The 17,873-nt window shown below is 51.5% G+C and overlaps 1 protein-coding gene across 1 annotated transcript in view; it reads right to left on the bottom strand.

Annotated features, from left to right (window-relative positions):
- Window positions 1-17,101, bottom strand: part of CAPN5 (calpain 5) — a 51,518-nt gene extending 34,417 nt beyond the window's left edge. The window contains exons 1-2 of the mRNA XM_079320577.1: window positions 17,022-17,101; window positions 2,547-2,721 (exon numbers count right to left, since the gene is read on the bottom strand). Of these exons, the coding sequence (XP_079176703.1) occupies window positions 2,547-2,708 (162 nt within the window). The 5' untranslated portion in view covers window positions 2,709-2,721; window positions 17,022-17,101. The remainder of the gene's footprint in view (window positions 1-2,546; window positions 2,722-17,021) is intronic.
- Window positions 17,102-17,873: the final 772 nt, after the last annotated feature.

Raw genomic sequence — 17,873 nt, 5'->3', positions numbered from 1 at the left:
ATCCCCAAAACAGCATCTGCCAAAAGCTGGGAGTATCACTACTCGCTTTTTTCTGAGAGAGATTTAACTGTGATTGCCTAAGAGAAGATTTGCTGGTTGTAATAGAAACAAGATGGTGTGGTTTAATAACTGCACCATGCCATTCAATAGCACACAAACAGAACACTTGATTTCAACTTCATGGACATTCTGGACTCTACTGAATCCTGCATTAACTTGGAAAAGCTGACAGTGATTGCTTTCTTGCAGAAGATGCTGGGATTTTTCCTGGACTCTCTCCCTCAGAAAGCAGTACGAATTCAGGCAGAATCAGGTCCAGCAAATAAAAATGTCAGTTTGCATTGTCTGCTGGCACAAAGCAATTCTCTCCGTGAAATTTAGTTACTTTTGCTGAAATGAACATTTGAGAGGAAAAAAACCAGAGAAATGCTTTTGAGAAAGAGGCTTCTCGAAACTTCAGCAGAAAAGAGGGCAGGTGTGAGCTCAAATTCTTTTCTTAATGGTGATTTTGTGGTCAAGGCAGCTGAGTAGGTCTGATCAAACAATCCTACCAGACAGTGTCATCATGAGTCTGCTACTGCTCAGCATGCATTCCTTCTGGTGCCCAAACTGCTGGCAAAGTTCCCTTTATCTGGTGCAGAGGCAGCAAAACAAGGACCACCACCATGTGTTCCTAAGCCTCAGGACCTTGCTGGCACATGAGACCCATTTGTAGCCTCCATTCCTACTGACAGCCCATGCCAGAAAGAGCCCTGGTCCAACATTCTATGCTAATTGCTTTAAGGGTCCCCTCCTACCCAAACAGTTCTGTGATCCTGTGAAACTGCAGAGCTGGGGGGCTGGAAAAAGTTTGAATTCACTCCATGTTTCAGCAAGGTTTGGACTAGGTGAGTATGACACCTTGCAGGTGAGGTTCAGAAAGCTTTCTTAGAAAAACCTCATACTCTAAAGAACAAGGCAGCAAGAGGATAATACCTGCCTGAACACCAAGGGCTGCAAGTGAGATGAAAACAGAAAAGCAGATGGAGAAAAGTTCTGAAATGCTCAGCAGAACACAAGCAATCTATCTTCATCCCTCTGCAAAGGGATCCAGCCCTCTGTCTTAGACATGGGGCTGAAATAATGTGTGTAACCTGACTGCAAACCAGCAAGAGAGTCTCAAATACATCCCCACCTTTTAGTCCCTGAGAAAGTTGTTTAGGAAGTCTCAGCTATCACCTGTCTGCTGTATAAATAGGATGTGGAAGGTGTGTTCACACTGGCCCCCACAGTGAGACAAACCATGGCCAGCCCTTGTCTTCAGAAGGCAGCTGTGCACAAAGCCTCTTTTCCTTCAGCAGACAAGGGGAATAAACCAAAACTCACAGAGGGCTTTGCACAAACTCAGTGTCCAGGCAGAGCTGGAGTGGAAGACAAAGGCAGAGCAGAGGGAAGCGAGGCCCCCTCCCACAAGGAGCCTGGTGGGATCTGGGGGGCTCAGCCCTCTGGGCACACAACACCAGTCAGCTCAGCTCCATCTCCCCCTTCACACTAAGCCTTTTGTCCACCCCCCTGCAGACTGCCCTTGCTCAGACAGACACAGCACTGTGCTGTGGAAAGCCAGCTGATTTTCTGGGCTGCCAGCGGGGGCGAGGATGATGATGACAGCTCAGGCAACCCCACAATGCCCAAATGCCACAAATGTGGAAAGGCACAGGCTGGGCAGAGAGGCTGCTGCTCCCCACAGGGAAGGAAGGAAACCCAGGTGTGTGAGAGGCTGGGATACTGCACTCTCCAGCCACAATTACACTGCTACCTGGGACTGCTCCAGAGCACTGCTCTCAGTCAACTCCAGGCAGACGGCTGTAACAAGACATACAAATTCCCCTCAGACCCTGATGTGTATCCTTTGGGCTGGCACTGAGGGCAGCAAAAGAGGGACTGGCAACACTGGGGACAGGCAGTGTTATCCCCAGCCTCCCTCAAGCTGCCCTCATGACAGACACAGCAGCACGGAGGAGAGGCAGAGGACAAGGTTTTTGCACAGAAGAGGAAGGGTGGGTACGACCACCCTCTTCCCCAAAGATCCCAAAACCACCTCACCAACCCAAAGCCTATCTTCTTTTCCCTTTCCAAATGGATCACCAAGAGTATTCTAGTGGAATGGCAGCAGGGTTAGAATGACATTTCAAGGTCCCTTCCAACTCACCATTCTGTGACTCAGAGATAACACTCTGCCTTGCTGGACCCACCAGGCTTACACAATACCAACCCAGCTGCAAACCATATCTCTGGTTTATGCATGGGGAAACTGAATCACAGAAAAGCCTCCTTTGCTCTTGGACCTCACTGGATGCAGAAAAGCTTGGACCTGAGTCTTCCATCAGCAGGCCCTCCTGGCACCCCAGAGGCTCAGGATGTCAGGTCTGGGTCAATGAATGCTGCTGGGGGGAGAAGATGTTGGCTGGGGCTTGGTGAAGGCTGCACTGTGCATTTCTAGCAACACCTGAGAGCAGAGGTGGGAGGCAGGAAGCAGCATTGAGGGGCAAGGGGATGGGGGCACTCACTTTGGGTCGCTTCCACTGGATGCCCTGGATCCTTGACTTGTAGAAGAGCGAGTCGTCGCTGGCGGGGAAGAGCGGGTCCTCGAAGAGCCGCTTGCGCCGCTGGCACTCCTTCTTCAGAGAGGCATAGCGCTGGCCCTCGTACGGCTTCACCGAGGAGAACATCCTTGCCACCGCCCTGGGGACAGCCACAGCAGCTCTGAGACCAGCACAGCCTGCCAGGGACACTCAATCCTCTCTGCAGCATCCCAGTGGCAGCACCAAGACAACCCCCTCTGAGCCCAAGCGTGCCCTGTTCATCCCCCGGGGCTGGGACTCCCTCTCACCCCCCAGGCTGGCCAAACAACACCCAAACAGGCACAGCAGTGGATAATGACTGGTGTCCTCTTCTTATCAAATCTGTGACTCGTTTGGGAAGAACAGAGCCCCCAGAGGCAAAGGAGGAAGGCTGTGCACAGCTGCGGGGTCCGAGCCCCACCCAGAGCACCCCCACCACGGAGTCTCAACTCACGAAATCGTGAGTTTCATGTCAGAGACACCAATTTCTCAGCAGACTATCAGATTGGGTTTTAATTAAAAAAAAGGTCTCCTGGCAGAGCACCACGTGTTTCTGGATTAATTATTCTTTCCTGACAAGCGTCTTCCTTCCAGGGCAGAGATGTGAATTCAGCAATCCCGACAGCAGGAAACCATCGCTCAAATGCCCCCCAGAGAGAGATCAGCACCTCTCCATCACTGCTCCATCCCCCTGCCTTTTGGTCACTGGGTACCAACTCCTTTGCTCAGGCACAAGGAAAAGGGGCATTCTGCATAGCTCCCCACTACCTAATCACAGACTTTTTTCAAAACTCCCTCCCTAAAGTTTCTCTGTATTTATCTGTAATAGCCATGTGCAATCCTTATCTTGCCCTAAAATAGGATGTCCTTTTTCAAAAACTGACCATTAGTGACCTCAGTCTGGAAATGCCTAGTGAGGTTTCCTAAAGAAATGGGAATGTGTGTAATTCCACATAACCATGGCATAATGGAATCACTGAGGTTGGAAAAGAGCTCTAAATTCACCTATGCCAATCATCAACCCAGCACTGCCAAGTCTACCACTAAAGCCTGTCCTTAAGTGACATAATCCCACCTTTAGTCTCCACCATGGTAAAATAAGGGTGCCCCATCCAGTGGGTGGATGCATCCAGCAAGCTGCCCTCTCACCCCTCCCAGTGAGACAGACAGAAGCCATATGCTTATTATGGTATCATAACATGTGGTGGAATAATGAAGTTATGATAATGAGTCACTGGAGGCAGCTAATCTGTAAATATCCAAAATCCCAAGGTTTATATGATCACTTGTGGTCAGCACCAATTTAAGGAGCAGTGTCACATCCCTTGTTAATGAACCACTAGGATTAGCTGAAGGAAAGCAGGTGTCTGAGAGCTAAACTAATGCCCATTCTCATGCTTGAGGAGCACTGCCACCCAGCCAGCCTTCTCTCCTCTGGGAGAGACAAAAACACTTCTCTTATGGAAAGCTGAAGAGCAAAGCACGGGGTTTAATTGACAACATTTATCAGCTTGATTAGCAGCACAAGTGCTCATCACTCAGAGCTCAAGTGAACCCAAAATAATCCCTTTGCTCACTGCTCCACAGGTCTCTGCTACTGAGGAGAAATTGCAACAGCAGCTCCTGGGGATTTTCTCCCTCCCATCAGTACCAGATGCTCTGTAGCATCCCAGATGCTACAAAGAGGCCCAAGTGCATCACCTGCCCTCAGAAAAGCCTTAAAAATAAATGGCCTGATATAAACCCCAAATAATACATCAAATTTACTCCATGTAGAAAGGCTGACAGCCTCATTGAGCAGTCAGGGAATGCACCCAGTAGTCAAATCCACCCTGCTAAGAGGGCCAGGGAAGGCACTGGCCTTCAGATCTACAGCAGAGGAAGGGGTGAAAAACAAGGGAGAGGTACCCAGGGAGGTCATGGGGACACCCTGGCACTGAACAATGTCCTTCTGAGTGACAATCAGGCCAAGACTTTCACAGTGATAGCACTCATTGCTACAGAGAGACATGGAGAAAACAGCAGGGCTGGGAAAAGATGGTAGGCAACTGCCTTCTGCAGGAATACAGCAGGCTGAGAGAGGAGGAGGATGCTGCTAGCTGACATGCAAGATGAATTGCTTGGATTGGTGCATGAACTGGGCTGAGAGACATGGAAGGGTATTTCCATGGGAGGCTGTGCAGAAAGAATCAGTGAGATTAGGAAGGGAGCATGGAAAGAAGGGGAGGAGGGAGGTTTTCTAAAAGCTACTCAAGCTAAAGGCAGGAGTTTTGGGTTTGATGTAGGAGATGCTGGATGCTGCTCTGCAGCCTGTACCATGGCCAAGGGCTGGCACTTGGCTGCTCATTCATAAAATTACTGCTACCCCCTGCAGCTTGGAGCTGTGCTTTCCAGTGATCCCTGCAACACTGACTTTCACAGGACACCCGGGGCAATGTCCATCCCCATGAGAACAGGACCACGGTCATCTCAGCCAAGGAGTTCCAGCCTTTCTGATGCCCAAATCTGCCTGAATCTTGCCCTGCTATCCCACCCTACAGTGACTGTCACCTTGCCAGCCATCTGTCCTCGCTGCAGGGCTACTCTCACATGACAGCCTGTAGATGGATTTGAGTTGCAAAGGAAATGCCAAGCAGAAGGGGAAGGGATACTGTTCAGGATCATTTAGAAAAACAAATAAATGAAGGGGGAAAAAAAACACCTTGCAAAATAATTAAAAGAAAGGGGCAGAGGAAATGTTCTTAGGGCAGTGTTAAAATTCATTAATCTCTTTAATTTGCAGCATTTCATGCTTACCAAGCTGAACTTCACCTCTGCCACATTAAAATGCCTAGAGGCTGTCTAATTACTCTTCGCCTTCTTGGACCAAGCTCAGATGCTCCAGGAGCACAAGAACTGAGTGTTTTCATGCCTGATTTGAATTAACAACCCTACACTTGCATATGCATGTGTCTGCATGTGAGCAGGGAGGGGAGTCTGCACTCACCACTCCTAGCATGAATTTTTATAATCAGTGGTCTGATCCCAACCTCAGTCCTGCCATGAAGGAGTTAAACAAGAAACTCCTTTGCTGGAAGACTGAGCCAGACTTATGACTCAGGGGTGTTGTGGACTCCCCTTTTCACCTCCAGCATCATCCAGGTGCTCCAGCTCGTGGCAGCTGGTAACAATCAAGGCTCTGCAGCAGGGAGAAGGATTGAAGGTGTTTGCATGAGCCAGGACCAAATACCTGCTGAAAGGCTCTTCCCTCCTCCCCTCCAAACATCTTCCTCTCCCTGCCTTCCAGCTCAGAGGGTTCTCAGGTGGCTGGCATGGCTCACCAAGCTTGTGTCACTGCAAGGCTGCAGCCTGCCCAGGAGCAAAGCCTCCTTGCTAGCAGATCCTACAGCTGCCTGCCTCCAGGTCAGGCTAAACCCTTTGTTCCAAAGGACAGGTTCTGCTGCCCTTCAGCTCTGCTCCTGCTAACCAGGAGAGGGCTTTGATATCACACTGCAAAAGCACAGGATCAGCCAAGCAGAGGATGAACCAGGAACCAGGCATGTGGTTGCCCAATCCTCAGCCAGGTGCAATGTTATGGGGTTCAGCAGAGGGTGTCCAGAGCAGCAGGTAGACTTTTTCTAAATATGTAATTTAAATAATTTTTTACAGCCTCCTTGGGTGTTTCAGATATGTGGCAACACCAGGGTTATCCCCTCACCCACCAACAGGAAGTCCAGCTCAGCAGAGGAAACACTGCTTGCAGGGAGAGCTTTACACGCTGTTCCTGCAGGACCCAGGGAGGAAGAAATAGTTTAATTGTCACTCACTGCTTACACTGAACACCAGATAAGCACTCCACACCTCCTGGCCAACAACTCTATGCCACCCATGAACAAAAAAACCTCAATTAATCTTAGAATAGAATGGTTTGGGTTGGAAGGGACCTTCAGGATCCTCTAGCTCCAACCCTCCTGACACAGCTCCTCTGGGCAAGCTGTGCCATTCCCAAAGCCCTTTCCCACTCCCAGCTGTGCATGCACTGTAGCTGTGCTTTGCACCCCAATGGCATGGCCCAGAGCCAGCAGCACAGGGCAGCATCCTGCATTAGCAATGGCCACAAGGAGGGGAAGATGAAACCACACTGATGGAAATTAGAAAACAAGACATCACTTCTTCTCAAACTGACTGCGGTTAACCAGGGAAGCTAATTCCCATGGGAAGTTACAGGTAGCTCGTGTCCAGATGTTTTTGAGCACAGTTGGACATCTTTGCAGAGCAGCTGCTTTAGCCAAAATGCAAATTACTGAACATTTACAGTGGTTACTTGATGAAACAACACTGTTGAAGAACAGAGCACTGAATGTCCCCTTCTGCCTTTATCTCTTCTTCATCAGGTCATATTTCTGTTCTCATTTAAGAGCTAAAAGCTCTGCTAGAAAAGGTGAAATAATAATTTTTACTCTCAATTATGTTTATATCAAGCTCTGATTTTAACCAGTGATTTGCTACAGCACAGATGGCATCCAAATCAGGACACCTTAACATGGCACCTTTCAGCCTGAGGGTTAATCTTGCACGGGCAACCACAGGCACTAGCTGCTCCCCCTCAGAAACTCAGTGCAGTGGATTTAGCCCCAGTAAACATCCTGATGGGGCTAAGGGCTGCTTAGGGCTGTTCTGAGTAAACCCTCTGGCTTTTTGCAAGCATATAAACACAGAAAATTATCACTGAGGAATCCTCCTCCTCTATGGAGCAAGAAAAAAAGCATCATTCTCCCTCTGCAGTGATCCTGGTCCCATCTGCAAATCACTCCAAGATCTGCAAAGGAAGGTGTTGTCTAACAGCTGGATATTGCTGAAAATAAAACAAAAAAAAGTCATTTTGACAAGGGCAGGTAGATAGGACAATTTGGGATGGCTTTAAACTGAAAGGGAGTAGGGTTAGATTTGATATTAGAAAGAAATTCTTCCCTGTGAGGGAGGTGAGGCACTGTCACAGGTTTCCCAGAGAAGCTGTGGCTGCCCCATCCCTGGAATGTTCAAGGCCAGGCTGGATGGAGCTTTGAACAACCTGGGATAATGGGTGGAACTGGAAGGTCTTTAAGGTACTTCAACCCAAACCCTTCTGTGGTTGTGTGAATTAAGAGCAATCTCTCATTAAAAAGTGCATTTGCACCCAGGCCAGGGAAAGGGCAGGGTCACACATCCTGGCAGAAAGTGACTGCAAGTGACTCCATCTCACCAACACAGGCCTGGCTGTCAGCATCTGCATAAAATCAGCTGGAGATAAGATGACACATTTGGAGGCTGTTTCCGGCAATGCAGTGATTTTTATCATACTTGCTTTATTTCCTCTGGATTCTTTCCTACCAGAACATCACCTCTTTATTGCTTAAGAGCAAGACAACAGCACAGGGAGAGACACAGGCAGTCAGCAGGTCTCATGTGCAGGACTGACTGGGACATTTTCCTCCTGGGAAGGCAGGGTTAACAGGAGGGTCTGGGCATCCTTGAGCACCCATCCTCCTGGAGCCAGCTGGAGTGCTGGCCAGGAGCTCCCTTTCTGCTTGGATGACTCACTGGGACAGAGCCCTTTGACTGGGGAGTTCCTCATTCCTTGCAGCTATGAGTCACCCTTTGCTAACACAGTCAGATGCTGGGGCTGCAGAACAGGCAGCCCCACACTGGGAACACTCTCATAACCCTGTGCTGGCTCTGCCTGCCCAGAGCTTTGCACACAAATCAGGCTTGTGGTACCAGCCAGACTGGCCCTTCCCTCAGCACACCCTCTGAGAAGGGACCAGGACACATGTCTGAAGGCATCCTGGAAGAGGAAGGAGGAACAAGCTCAAAGCAAAGCTGGTGGCAGCATCTCCCACAGGATCAGAAAATGCAGGTTGGAGGGATGCAGGAATAGCAGGGAGAGGGATGGAGCAGCAGCAAAAGGTGGTGGCAGAAAGACCCACAAGCAGTGGAAGGAGCAAGGCAGTAACATGCAGCCAGCCCTGGCTGAGGGAAAGCAGAGTGCTGAATATATTCACCACTCAGGGTCCAGCTCACCCCAATCCAGCTCTGGTTTGGGAGGACACAGAGACGAAGGTCTGGGCACCTTTCCACATGCTGTTTGATCCCTGGCCAGCATCACTGGTTGTGCTGTGTTAGGCTTGTCTCCCAGGCCACAGCAGGGTTAAAAACCCTTGGAGACCACCAGGAGTTGCAGGACAAGCAACAAAAGCTGAATTAATGGCTTTACCAATGCTAAGTCCCTGGAGACAGCCATGACTTCACTAACCTCTCATGGCCCAGCACACCCTGACCCTGGTTAATAATTGTAAGGAGCAGCACAAAGTGCCAGCAATACCAAAGCACTCCCAAGCTCACTCAGCAGCCAGTGCAGCCTCCAAAAAACACTTTTGTGCAGGAGAAGGCAGGAACCTTCTCCAGCACAGGGCACTGATCATGCAGAGCAGGTTTTCAGGAACTGGAAAAACACAACCTGGAAAGAGCAGACTCACACATAGAGAATTGAGCCACCTGCACCTATGGTCAGCCAGCCACACAGCTCCTGCTTAGCCCAGAAGGGCTGTCAGCCCACAGGAGCATCATGTTCAGCACAAAGCACACACCCCATGAGCTCACAGAGCTGCTGTGCTCTTCTCAGCATCCATTTTGATCACCAGGAGAGGAGATGATGCTATCTTTGCAGAATCAGACTGAGAATGTATTTTTATTATTTATTCAGTGTTTCTAATTGAACAGCTAGATCAGCTCCTTTTAAATCCAGTCACACTGACTCCACTGGAAGCCCTGCACCACATCAATACACTCACACTGGTTTTCTTGCCAGCTGGGCAAAAATAATATGGTCTAAAGACAGGTTTGTACCTTTATGAGGTGGACAGAGGGAAGGACAAAAAAGTGACAGGGCATTGCTTGACGTAGCCATGTGAGCCTTATTTTGGGCATTATGGGTCACAGAGCTTATTTAAGAGGCTGAGGAACTGGAAAATCCATTCAGAAAACTCATCATTAGTGCAGATAAAATGCAGCACGTCTCCATGCAAATGCTCTGCCCTCAACAGCTTCCGCAGCCTCTGGGATGATTAAAGCAATTGAACTTCAAACAAGGCACAGAGAGCACTGGGGAGGAGCAGGAGAGATAACGGGGCTGCAGTTCCTCTGTGGGAGAGGGAGGAGAGGCAGCTGGATCCTTCAGGACTATCCCTGCCAGGCTAGCTGTGCTATTCATCCTTCTGGCTGATCCTTCCTGCAGCCTCAGGATGCAATCACTCCATAGCACCCCTGTCTCTCTCTGGGAGTGCTCAAGGTGAGGATGGTGGGGTTTTGAGTGAGCTGCTCTACTGGGATGTGTCCCTGCTCATGGCAGAGTGCTGGAATGAGATGATCTTCAAGGACCCTTCCAACCCAAACCACTCTGTGATTCTGTAACAACACCATCCCCAAGGCAATGGGTTTCTTCTCTCTCCATCACCTTCACCCCTTGCTGGAGGCAGAGCCTGAATCTCTGTCCCAACAGAGGTACAATCAAGTCTTTCAGGTCTCTTCTTGAGAGGCACCTGGCCATTCCAGAAACGTATCCCTTGACCTGCTCTGCTTCAAGCAGGTTGGGATCATCTCCTGCAAGCCCAGCTGAGGGGGCACTCCACTGCTTCTGACATCAGGCTCCACTCTACATGCTTTACCCCAGCCCTACAGCTGCTGGCCCCAGGTCAGGTCTCAAACCTCTGCCAAGACTCCTAATTTTTGCTAATAAACAATTTTAGGATTTTCTCTTTGTCTGACCTAAACCTGAATAAAAAGCACCAAGGCACTCTGGTCCACTTCTGACTTGGGTCCTCCATGTCCAGGTTTCTCTTTGATAGGCCTTTAATCCCCTTGCCAATTGCTTCCTGAAACCCACATCCTATCAATTCCAAAGCCACAACAGCAAATATCAGACCACACCTGGGTACTGACTGATAAGAACATTCTCCTTGTCTGTAAAACTTTCAGGATCGCCCAGCAAGATCTGATATTTTAAAATTTAATTTCACCTCCTTTTCCCTCTCTGTCTTAAACAAATTTTTATTTCTGTGACTATTCTAAAGCATCATGAGCACAAAAATAATACTTAAAGGCTTGCAGCAACTGATAGTGCCACTGCTTTTGAACAGGCTTCTCTTAGGCAGATTGAACCACCTCAGATCTGTGAGATTTATTAGAAATCCTTGTTACTGGATCCATTCATTTCTTACATGCTGAAAGGTGTGAATGCAAGTTCCCACTGTCTTAATTTGAGCTCTTCAAACAGTTTCTGCCTTGGATGCTGCAACTCCCTCAATTTCCAGCCAGCTTTCCCCCCCATTATTCCTTCATTTCAGCAGTGCCACCCTTCTCTAAACACAGTTTGCCATAGAACCCTGGCTGCAGCAGTGGTGGTCTGGCTCTGAAAAAGCAGAGTTTGCAGCTGCAGCTGTTATCAAATCAAGGCTTCCCTTTGCTCAGCAGAGAAATCACCTCCCTTAATCACCCCTAAGCAATCCTCACAGTATTTACACACGCTCAGACAACTGGTAGGACCAGCTCTTCAAGGATTTGGGAGCAACAAGCCTGCAAACATTTCACAGGAAGCTTTTGATTACCCGGGTGTGCCTCAGAAAAAATAAAACAAATGAACCCCAAACCCTGAGAGACAAACTGACATGTGTCCCTCATCTCTATAGAGGACTGGAGGAAATGGTGGAACAGTCCTGGGGTGGCTGTGAAGGGATGGAGTCCAGCAGAGCCACCCATCCTGCACCATGAGTCAGGGGAGCTCAGTGGAAATGTGATGGGATGGAGGGTGCTCACTGCACCAGAGGGATGCCTTCTGTCACTCAGGGAAATCACTGTATGGATTGTTTGGAGATGCAACAAAAACACTCCAGCAACAACCACAAAAGCACAGTGCATCATGGTTTAAGGGAAGGCAATGCAGGAGCAGAGCTGGAGCTTTGCCCTTTTCACCCAGAGCTCAGAGAGACTGCTGCTGCCTGTCATGCTACATGGAAGCAATATTCTGTGTAATAATTCTGCACCTTTCCTGATAGTAAAAGCACGGCCCTGCCCTGGTCTGCTGCAGCCTTGTTTGATAGCTATGCCCAGGTTACAGGATAAACCTTGAAGGAATCAACCAGGGCTGCAGCCTCCCTCCATAAGGATGAGCTGCAGCCAGGCAAGGAGAAAATTCATAGAATCACAGAACCATAGAATGGTTTGGGTTGGAAAAGACCTTACAGATGATCTAGTTCCAATCCCTCTGCCATGAGATATCTTCCACTAGACCAGGTTGTTCAAAGCCCCATCAAACCCGGCCTTGAGCACTGCCAGGGATGGGGCAGCCACAGCTTCTCTGGGAAACCTGTGACAGTGCCTCACCACCCTCACAGGGAAGAATGTCTTCCTACCATCTAACCTAAATCTGCCTTCTGCCAGTTTGAGGCAATTCCCCCTTGTCCTATCTCTCCATGCCCTTGTGAAAAGTCTCAGCTCTCTTGCAGCCCCTTTATGTTCTGGAATGTGCTCTAAGGTCTCCTTGGAGCCTTCTCTTCTCCAGGCTGAATAATTCCAGCTACCTCAGCCTGCTTTCACAGACCCTCTGACCATCCTCATGGCCTCTTCTGGTGCCTTCCAACACATCTGTCTTCTGCTGGGGGCTGTGATAAGCTGAGAGAGCTCCACACCTGCATGGCACAGAGAAGGAGCCCTCTCCCACAAATCATGGTTCACATTAAGGCTTCCAGCCTCCCAGCACGGGACAGACTTAAGGTGGTTGGGATGCTTTATAGTCTCCTCTCCCTTTAACCTTTGTTCCCAATGGATGGAAGTCACAGGACAGGAGGGAACAGAGCTGGTGCTCAGATGGAAGGTGGAAGGACTAAAACTGGTCATTTCTGCACAAGGGCAAACCGAGGGGCGGGGAGAGCTTTTCTCTGCCAGAGGAGTATTTTAAGGCAAAATGCATCAAAGTGTTATTGAACTGGGACACAAAAGCTGCAGGCAGGGGCTGAGGAGCTCAGTCCAGCCCCTCTGAAGGGCTGGACCAGGCCCAAAGGAGCCAGACTCTGACCTAGATGCTGCAAACCCCGCGGGCTCCCAGCACGGCTTTGCAGGGGTATCATCTGTCACATCTCCAGTCCAGCAAGATCCCCAAAGCATGAGGATCTGCAATATTGGCTGAAAAACCAATGCATCACGCAGAAAAGCAAAAACTGTGAAGTCTCCTTGGCCACAGAGTGTGGAGAAAGGACTTTTTCCCAGAAAGGGTGAAAAACTCAATGGCAACCATTCCTATTTCCCTCCACAACCTCAGGAAGTCACCCTCACATCAAAGGGGTGCCTTCTACAGTGCAAGCCAATTTAGTAGGATTAAGCTAAGGATGAAAACTCTCCATGGTGTGACAGGGAGAGCTCAGAGTAGATAAAGGGTTAACACAGCCAGACGGATGCTGGAGCGGTGAAAACACAGTTTCCATGAAGCCACTGGTTCTGTGTCCATTTTCTGCAGTGCCCAGAGCCGGGCCCTTTCTCCCTGGGTAATCAGCTGGAAGCGAGCAGAGCTGCAGTGAGCACGGCCCCTGGTCCCCACCCGTGGCACTGGGAGATGCAGGAGCAGGGCAGCACAAGCCCAGTGCTGAGGCTCTGTGCCCCACAGCCCCCACAACAGCAGCTGAAGGCGTGGGGACAGAAGCACACAGTGCCCAAGTGTGCCCTGCACCACCACAGCACGAGATGCCAACAAACACCTGTGTGGGCTGAGGAGCCTTCTCTGAGGAAGGGGTTTCAGCTCTGGACGCCTGAAGAGAAAGGACTAGGCACCTCTGGAGATTAGTGAGGAGGAAGGGAGAGAGCACTCCATCCCAGCCTTCAAGACACAGCTGCATCCTTCTCCTTCTCTCTGTATTAACCTGATGCTGCCCTGCTTGGAGAAAGCATTAGGAGAAGCATCTTGGCATCTCTGGACAGCCAAAAATATCCAATAATTAATGCACAAGCGTGAACAGATTTAGAGGATGCACCCGTTCTTCGTATCATCACACCCCAGCACGAACGCTGTCTAAATCTCCTCTTGGGATCACAGCCAAAGCCTTCTTTAAAGCATGGATGCTTTGTTATTAATCCACACAGCAACCAGGAAAAGGAGAGATGGATTCATTTTTTTTGAGGCATTATCAAAGACAAAAAATGATCTCAGCTGGGCTTCATCTGCTTCATGGCTGGTCTGGTCCCACACTGGGAAGATGGTGAGACCTGCTTGGCTAACACAGCCCTTCCCAAAGGAAACACCAGGACAGGGTGTCTGGAATCCCAGCCTCCTACACTGACAGGTGCTGAGACCTCCTTATATCACAGCCAAGCACCTTGCAAGAGAGGTGATGTGCTCTAATTCACACTTTCCCACCTTCCTCTGATGTGGCACAGTTGCAGAGCCTCTAGATAAGCCTCCTAAGCTGCAGTGAATGAATTCACACCCCAGCACCAACACTGCCCCCAGGTTAAATCGCTCCTCTGCCTGCTGGGAGTTCACCCCTCGGATGGATTTGGAGTCAGCAAGCACATCCCCTCTCTGCCTTTGTTCACTGGGCTTTTATAGCCTTGTATAATAGCTCTCCATCCCTCTGAGCAGCTTCAGAGCCCTTTTCCCTGCACCTGCTCCAGGCTGAGTTAATCCCTCTCAAGCACCAGATCGAAGAGCCTGGTCCTTCCAGTTAACTCTTCCGTACCCATGTCCCACAAACACCCTTTGCCTGCTTCCCTTTGCCTTTGTGCAACACTCCCAGGGCATCCAGGACCAAAACAGCCCTGAACCTCCAGCCTCCAGTATGATTTAATCTCTAAACACAGCACACAGCCCAGACATAGCATGCCCCACTGCTGGTATACAATTTGGGGGACATCCCCACAGCCTGAAACCCCTCCTGGAGGTCAGCAGTTCCCCTCTGTCTGAGCACCTCACCCACCTCTCAGCGTGGTTTCGCAGGTGAATCTCAGCATGAAAAACGAGAATGAGCTCAGATCCTCCCTTAAAGGCTTTAAGCAGATTTAAGCTCTGCTGCGTGGGCTTAATCTGTCCAGCAGTGCCCTTTGTCACCTCCCCCAGCCCCCCCCAGCAGAAATCTTCTCCATTGACATACTCCCATATGCACCGTGTAAACTGCTGGCACATCCAGGCAAAGGAGACCTGGAGCATCTCCTTACCCTAAAAAATGAGAGCACAGCTACAGCTCAGTCCCCTTCAGGAATAGTTCTGGGTTTCCAGAACCTCAGAGGCTTGAGAATACCCACAGCAGGTGTCCATCACCAGCTGAAAGCTCCCTTGAACAAAAAGTGCCGTGGTGGGGACAGCAGCTGGACAGGGATTTTCCTGGGCTTATGGCCATGTCAAAGCCACACCTAAGTCATTTCATACAAGAAATGAGGTGCTGATGGCAGGGAGCAAAGTGGACTTGAGTCTGCCGAAAACCTCCTGAGCACTTCGGTCAGGTCACTTTGCCCCTATTTCATGTGTCACTGCTTTGCAGATGGCATCATCCCTTCTGCATGTCACCATGGTGTCCTTACAACATGACAAAGGAACTTGATCTCTACTCTGGGCCTGCTAGAGCAAGCACTGCTGGCTTCCTCAAAACCTGCTTTACCTTTTGCTCATGACTTGATCCTAATTCTGGTGCCAAGAAGAAAGTTTTTCCCAAGCAGTTCTGGCACCTGGCTGCTGGCAAGCACCAGCCACCGAGCGAGCCAGCCCCCACGCACACAGCAGCACCTGCACACACACACACCCACTGCAGGAGGGGTTCAGTCCTTTCATCCCACTCCCAAGGGTAGAGAAAGGGACTCTGAAAGAGCATCCCTCACTCCCCCTTGGGTATCACAACCCACTGCCTGGGTCATGGGCTGGAGTTGAGCCCCAGGTGATGCACATGAAGAATTGCTTAGATAGGTAGGAGGCAGGTGATGTTCCTGGGAAGGGCAGGTGGAAATAGATCCCACCAGGACAGATGTGCCTGTAGCAATTCGTTGCACAGAGCAGGAGCTAAGTGGTGAGCACTTAGATCAGGCTCTGCACCTCATCCATGCCTGCCTCTGCTGCTTTTCCCCTGCCCTAGTCCTTGCTGTCTCAAGGATGCTGCCAACAGGTGATACCCAAAATTTGTTCCTCCTCCATTCACTGCTCCCCTGAGCAGCAGGGCCAGCCAGGCTCCTGCACCTTGGGCTACCCCCTATCCATGTGCAGAGCAGGGGGTGAGAGATGCAGTTCCAGGGACCCTGTGTTGCCTTCCCTCCAGGATAACACCAGTTCAGCACACTTGGAGTTCAGGCTGACCCTGGCAGGAGCATTCCTCCAAGATACAAGATGGGATGGAGATAAAAGGTGTCCTGGGGAAAGCCTGCAGCATGGTCCTTGCTGGATGCAGAAGACAAGCAGCTGAGGATTTAAGAGCATTTTCTGCCACGCTCCGAGCTAGCTGCTCTGTCTCCAGCTCCATTTGCTGTGGCTGCACTCCCCACCTAGCTCAGAGCTCACGCAGCATCCAGGCAGAAATGGTAACTGGTGTAAATAGCTGGTAACATACCCAGGCATGGCAAGGGTGGATCTGCAGGGCCAGGCGTGCAGCCCTCACTCACCTGCAGCTACCAGAGCAGGAGGTGAGGGAGAGAAGACCAGAGCCATAGCCAATGGGACACCCTCTGCTAGAAAGCACCAAGCTCAAAATAATTTTTCAGGGAAGGAAGAAAAGGATGGGATGAAATCCAGATTCATATCTCTGCTTGGAAACCCCAAAAGCCATCAGTCTCCTGCACCTCAGCAGCAAGTTTCTTAAAAGCAGGAGCTCTCTCTCGCCTTAACTTTCCAGGAGACTTTCTAGAAGCCACTGCGTTTGTCCCAAAAAAAAAAAAAAAAAAAAAAAAGCAAACCCAAAACAAAACAAAACAAAACAAAAACGGAACAAAGAACAATATTGAAACCTCAGGATTTTTTTCTCAGCGCAGAAATCCTGCTCTCCAGCCTGCGCCGAGGCCTCGGTGCTCAAAGTTTCTGTCCAGCCTGGCTCCACAAGCTGAACCGGGGGGCAGCTGTGGGGTTTTAACCATCTGGGATGCAACTTTCCGCCGAGCACCCCGACTTCCAGCACCCCAAACACGGGCGCTTTTGAAGGCGAGAGCAGCAGCGAGCTCCGCGCAGGGCAGCAGGAGCAGGGTGCCTGCTTCGGGCTGTTCTGCCCCAAAACCCTTTAGGCTCATGCAGGCTCACACACAATCACAGTGCCCCCACCCCGGAACGCAGCCGTGCCCGGTCCCCAAAGCCACAGGTGCCCCCGAGCATCCCCCGAGGAGGCGGCGGGAGCAGCGGCGGGGCTGCGGGGACGAGCCAGCCCCTCCCGGGGCCGGGGGCCGCCTTACCTGCCCGGTGCCGGTCCCGGTCCCGGTGCCGCTCCGGGTGCCGCTGCCCGCAGCGCTCCGCGTCCCGCAAGCACCGCCCCGGCGGGCGGGCAGGACCGGGACCGCGCCTGCGCCCCGCGCCGGGTCCGAGCGCCGGCACCGGGAACCGGCACCGGGATCGGCACCGGGATCCGGCACCGGGATCGGCATCGGGAACCGGCACCGGGACCGCGCCTGCGCCCCGCGCCGGGTCCGAGCGCCGGCACCGGGAACCGGCACCGGGATCGGCACCGGGAACCGGCACCGGGACCGCGCCTGCGCCCCGCGCCGGGTCCGAGCGCCGGCACCGGGAACCGGCACCGGGATCGGCACCGGGATCCGGCACCGGGAACCGGCACCGGGACCGCGCCTGCGCCCCGTGCCGGGTCCGAGCGCCAGGAACCGGGGCCGGGACACGCACCGGCTCCGGGACTGCCGGTGGCACCGGGAACCAGGGCCGGCACCGGGAACCAGGGCCGGCACGGGCAGGGGGAGCCGGGAACGGGACCGCGAATAATGGGAACCGGCGCTGGGAACCGGGAACGGGGTCGGGAACTGGACAGCGAAGCGGCACCGGGAGCTCGCAGTAGGAATGGGAAGCGGCGCCGGAAAGCGGCACTCCACACTGCTGGGAGCTGTGGTCACTACTGGGAATGGGGACTGGCACCACCCGGTAATGGGAACGGGAACGGTGCCAGCTGGCGCTGGTCCAGGAGCTGGGGCCAGTCTGGTGAACTGGGAACCCTGCTGGGAATCGGGATCCAGGTCCAACATTGCCCGGGCACCAAGACCCGGGATCATCCAGAAAATGGGCCCATCAGTGGGAACAGGGGC

The sequence above is a fragment of the Erithacus rubecula genome, assembly GCF_903797595.1.
Source record: "Erithacus rubecula genome assembly, chromosome: 1".
Lineage (NCBI taxonomy): Eukaryota > Metazoa > Chordata > Aves > Passeriformes > Muscicapidae > Erithacus > Erithacus rubecula.
Note: the sequence above shows the minus strand (reverse complement) of the source record. Positions and strands in the feature narration are given on the sequence as shown.